General features: G+C 46.7%; 1 protein-coding gene and 1 pseudogene across 1 annotated transcript; both read left to right on the forward strand.

Annotated features, from left to right (window-relative positions):
- Positions 1–1,672: 1,672 nt before the first annotated feature.
- LOC103583405 lies at positions 1,673–2,429 on the forward strand (annotated as a pseudogene).
- A 1,596-nt stretch (positions 2,430–4,025) lies between these two features.
- Positions 4,026–4,883, forward strand: LOC103583404 (high mobility group protein B4-like). The gene has a single exon (XM_008564724.1). The coding sequence runs from the start codon at positions 4,235–4,237 to the stop codon at positions 4,784–4,786; it is 552 nt and encodes a 183-aa protein (XP_008562946.1). The 5' UTR covers positions 4,026–4,234; the 3' UTR covers positions 4,787–4,883.
- Positions 4,884–5,242: the final 359 nt, after the last annotated feature.

Genomic DNA, 5,242 nt, shown 5'->3' on the forward strand with positions numbered 1-5,242 from the left:
ACTTTTACAAAAAGCCAGAAGCCAACTAGTTTGAATGTAGCTGTTATAGCTTTGTGCTCTACCTCTAAGAAATGGGGTAAATGGGGTCCCCTTACATGAGAGTGGGGAGGCCTCCTGATGTGCTAAAAGATCTATCTCATCGTCACAGACTCAAGTGTAATTAGTGAAATCTCCCTCCTCCACCTCTAATTTCTTTAGAGAAATGAAGAGTTCATACTTGTAGCCCAAGTACTCAGGTTTTAAGTTAGACAACTTTGTCCTGACAGGAACCAAGTCACAGCTGTCATACCTGATTATTTTTAGAGTTACTGCCCTACTCTTTGTATGGTATGGACTACCAGTGTTCAAGGCAAACAGAAAGACTTCCCATTTTATTATGACTGCTCCAGAGCCATCCAACTCCTCCTATTCTTATTTCTAGCCTGTTTTTGAAAGGGAGGAGGGGACATCCTGCCTGTCTATAGTAAGGAAGGCAGACCCATGGGTTGTTAGTACACCCAAGAGATTTATAGCCCCCCAAACTGAGCAAAGGCCACTGAATCCAGGAAGCCTAGGACCAGTATATTTAGGGGAAGTAACTGTTTCATAGTATTTTGGGGATGAACCCTCATCTTTTGTGAGATTCAAACACTGACCCTCAAGTAACCAGCCAATAAAATTGCCTGTATGCAAATAAACATGAACGTGTTACTTTTTCTGTCTTTTTTTTTTTTTTTAAGATGACTGGTAAGGGGATCTTAACCCTTGACTTGGTGTTGTCAGCACCACACTCTCCCAAGTGAGCCACAGGCCGGCCTCGTTACTTTTTATGTTAATGAGACTCAGTTTTCTAGTCCTATAAATTTGATACTATCCTCAGTCACTGAGCTGCATTAAATCCAATACATACAAGCATGTACCTTGCAGTATCCAAGGTCCAACAAACTATGCTTTTCTTGTCTTTTCTTTTCCCTCCAAATGAAAGACTAGTGGAATATTTGCAGCCACTTTTACAAAAAGCCAGAAGCCAACTAGTTTGAATGTAGCTGTTATAGCTTTGTGCTCTAACTCTAAGAAATGGGGTCCCCTTACATGAGAGTGGGGAGGCCTCCTGATGTGCTAAAAGATCTATCTCATCGTCACAGACTCAAGTGTAATTAGTGAAATCTCCCTCCTCCACCTCAAATTTCTTTAGAGAAATGAAGAGTTCATACTTGTAGCCCAAGTACTCAGGTTTTAAGTTAGACAACTTTGTCCTGACAGGAACCAAGTCACAGCTGTCATACCTGATTATTTTTAGAGTTACTGCTATACCCTTTGTATGATATGGACTGCCAGTGTTCAAGGCAAACAGAAAGACTTCCCATTTTATTATGACTGCTCCAGAGCCATCCAACTCCTCCTATTCTTATTTCTAGCCTGTTTTTGGAAGGGATGAGGGGACATCCTGCCTGTCTATAGTAAGGAAGGCAGACCCATGGTTTGTTAGTACACCCAAGAGATTTATAGCCCCCCAAACTGAGCAAAGGCCACTGAATCCAGGAAGCCTAGGACCAGTATTTTTAGGGGAAGTAACTGTTTCATAGTATTTTGGGGATGAACCCTCATCTTTTGTGAGATTCAAACACTGACCCTCAAGTAACCAGCCAATAAAATTGCCTGTATGCAAATGCTCACAGGTGTTGGCTGGGATTGGCCAGCTTGTGGGTGATGTCATAATTCCCTCCTCTGACCCAACAATGCCAGCACCATTTAAAAGGCCGGCCCCTGACTGCAGCGTGTGCAGTGAGAAAAATTCACCACAAGGAGAGCACCTTCAAGACTGCTGCTGGAGTGTGGGGACAAAAGTCACTGCTGTCCTAGTTCCTGGTTCCTGAGTCCGGAAAAAGAAATGATCTTATGAAGATGGGAAAAGAAATCCAGCAAAGACCAAAGGCAAATGTCTCTTCTTACATCCACTTTTCTCTGAACTACAGAAAAAAACTCAAGAAGCAGCAGCCAAATACCTACCTCGGCTTTAAAGACCTATCTAGAAGGTGTTCCGAAAAATGGAAGTCCATCTCAATGCGTGAAAAGGCCAAATACGAAGCCCTGGCCAAGCTTGACAAAGCCCGCTATCAAGAAGAAATGATGAATTACGTGGGCAAGAGGAGGAAGAGAAGAAAGCGGGACCCCCAGGCACCCAGACGGCCTCCGTCGTCCTTCCTGCTCTTCTGCCAAGACCACTCTGCCAAGCTGAAGAGGAAGAACCCGAACTGGTCAGTGGTGCAGGTGGCCAAGGCCATGGGACAGATGTGGCGTATGATGACAGATGTGGAAAAGCAGCCATACGAACAGAGAGCAGCTGTCTAAGTGCCAAGAACCGAGAGGAACGTGAGGCCTACTGTGAACAACGCAGCACCAGGAAGAAGAGCCGTGTGTCAGCTAGGAACCGGCGCAGACAAAGCTGAGCCACACGCAGCTGATGGATCCAGTTAGAAAACATCAAATGCCATTCAGCCAGAACTGATGGATCCACTTGGAAAAATAAAATGCCATTCAGTCGTATTACCTGTCTCTGGTGTTGTGTGTGGCGTTCGAGCTGCTGCTTTGGGGAAGTGAGGGGGTTGGTAAAGGAGGAGAGTTTGGGGCTGGGAAACTGATCCTGGAGAGTGGCTGGCTCTGGGAGAATTGGCAGCAGGGGCTGGAGGGCTCGGTTGGGGCAGGTGTGTGGAAGTTTCCAGGTGCAAAGGAGGTGGGCATATCCTGATTGCAAGTGGTTATCCAGGTTNAAAGATGGTGTAGTCTTAGGCCAGTTTGCTTGTCAGTCTCAGATGCTGAGACTACACATCTGGAACCTCAGCCCCCCTGGAAACAGTTCTGTGCAGGCAGGGTGAAGCGCAGGCTTGGGGCAGGCAACTGGTGGTCAGAATCCACACTCCCACCTGTAGTGTCTGTTTATACATGAACGTGTTACTTTTTCTGTCTTTTTTTTTTTTTTAAGATGACTGGTAAAGGGATCTTAACCCTTGACTTGCTGTTGTCAGCACCACACTCTCCCAAGTGAGCCACAGGCCAGCGCCATTATTTAATGTTAATGAGACTCAGTTTTCTAGTCCTATACATTTGATACTATCCTCAGTCACTGAGCTGCATTAAATCCAATACATACAAGCAAGTACCTTGCAGTATCCAAAGACCAACTAACTATGCTTTTCTTGTCTTTTCTTTTCCCTCCAAATGAAAGACTAGTGGAATATTTGCAGCCACTTTTACAAAAAGCCAGAAGCCTACTAGTTTGAATGTAGCTGTTATAGCTTTGTGCTCTACCTCTAAGAAATGGGGTACACTTTCATGAGCGTGGGGAGGCCTCCTGATGTGCTAAATGCTCTAACTCATCGTCACAGACTCAAGTGTAATTCGTGAAATCTCCCTCCTCCAACTCAAATTTCCTTAGAGAAATGAAGAGTTCATACTTGTAGCCCAAGTACTCAGGTTTAAATTAGACAACTTTGTCCTGACAAGAACCAAGTCACAGCTGTCATACCTGATTATTTTTAGAGTTACTGCCCTACCCTTTGTATGGTATGGACTGCCAGTGTTCAAGGCAAACAGAAAGACTTCCCATTTTATTATGACTGCTCCAGAGCCATCCAACTCCTCCTATTCTTATTTCTAACCTGTTTTTGAAAGGGAGGAGGGGACATCCTGCCTGTCTATAGTAAGGAAGGCAGACCCATGGGTTGTTAGTACACCCAAGAGATTTATAGCCCCCCAAATTGAGCAAAGGCCCCTGCCTCCAGGAAGCCTAGGACCAGTATTTTTAGGGGAAGTAACTGTTTCATAGTATTTTGGGGATGAACCCTCATCTTTTGTGAGATTCAAACACTGACCCTCAAGTAACCAGCCAATAAAATTGCCTGTATGCAAATGCTCACAGGTGTTGCCTGGGATTGGCCAGCTTGTGGGTGATGTCATAATTCCCTCTTTGGAAGATTCAAACACTGACCCTCAAGTAACCAGCCAATAAAATTGCCTGTATGCAAATGCTCACAGGTGTTGCCTGGGATTGGCCAGCTTGTGGGTGATGTCATAATTCCCTCCTCTGACCCAACAATGCCAGCACCATTTAAAAGGCCGGCCCCTGACTGCAGCGTGTGCAGTGAGAAAAATTCACCACAAGGAGAGCACCTTCAAGACTGCTGCTGGAGTGTGGGGACAAAAGTCACTGCTGTCCTAGTTCCTGGTTCCTGAGTCCGGAAAAAGAAATGATCTTATGAAGATGGGAAAAGAAATCCAGCAAAGACCAAAGGCAAATGTCTCTTCTTACATCCACTTTTCTCTGAACTACAGAAAAAAACTCAAGAAGCAGCAGCCAAATACCTACCTCGGCTTTAAAGACCTATCTAGAAGGTGTTCCGAAAAATGGAAGTCCATCTCAATGCGTGAAAAGGCCAAATACGAAGCCCTGGCCAAGCTTGACAAAGCCCGCTATCAAGAAGAAATGATGAATTACGTGGGCAAGAGGAGGAAGAGAAGAAAGCGGGACCCCCAGGCACCCAGACGGCCTCCGTCGTCCTTCCTGCTCTTCTGCCAAGACCACTCTGCCAAGCTGAAGAGGAAGAACCCGAACTGGTCAGTGGTGCAGGTGGCCAAGGCCATGGGACAGATGTGGCGTACGATGACAGATGTGGAAAAGCAGCCATACGAACAGAGAGCAGCTGTCCTAAGAGCCAAGTACCGAGAGGAACGTGAGGCCTACTGTGAACAACGCAGCACCAGGAAGAAGAGCCGTGTGTCAGCGAGGAACCGGCGCAGACGGAGCTGAGCCACACGCAGCTGATGGATCCAGTTCGAAAACATAAAATGCCATTCAGCCAGAACTGATGGATCCAGTTGGAAAAATAAAATGCCATTCAGTCGTATTACCTGTCTCTGGTGTTGTGTGTGGCGTTCGAGCTGCTGCTTTGGGGAAGTGAGGGGCTTGGTAAAGGAGGAGAGTTTGGGGCTGGGAAACTGATCCTGGGGAGTGGCTGGCTCTGGGAGAAGTGGCAGCAGGGGCTGGAGGGCTCGGCTGGGGCAGGTGGGTGGAAGTTTCCAGGTGCAAAGGAGGTGGGCATATCCTGATTACAAGTGGTTATCCAGGTTGGAGGACCGTACTTAGATCAGGTGCAGGAACACTAGGTCAAGCTCTGGTGAGGAGGGTGGCAGGGCTGGGCATACAGCCAGGGCCACAAGGCCTGGAGCTCCGTTCAGGCTCGCCTTGCAGGCACGAGTCAGGAAT

Source organism: Galeopterus variegatus, unplaced genomic scaffold (genome assembly GCF_000696425.1).
Source record: "Galeopterus variegatus unplaced genomic scaffold, G_variegatus-3.0.2 Scaffold22693, whole genome shotgun sequence".
NCBI classification, from domain to species: domain Eukaryota; kingdom Metazoa; phylum Chordata; class Mammalia; order Dermoptera; family Cynocephalidae; genus Galeopterus; species Galeopterus variegatus.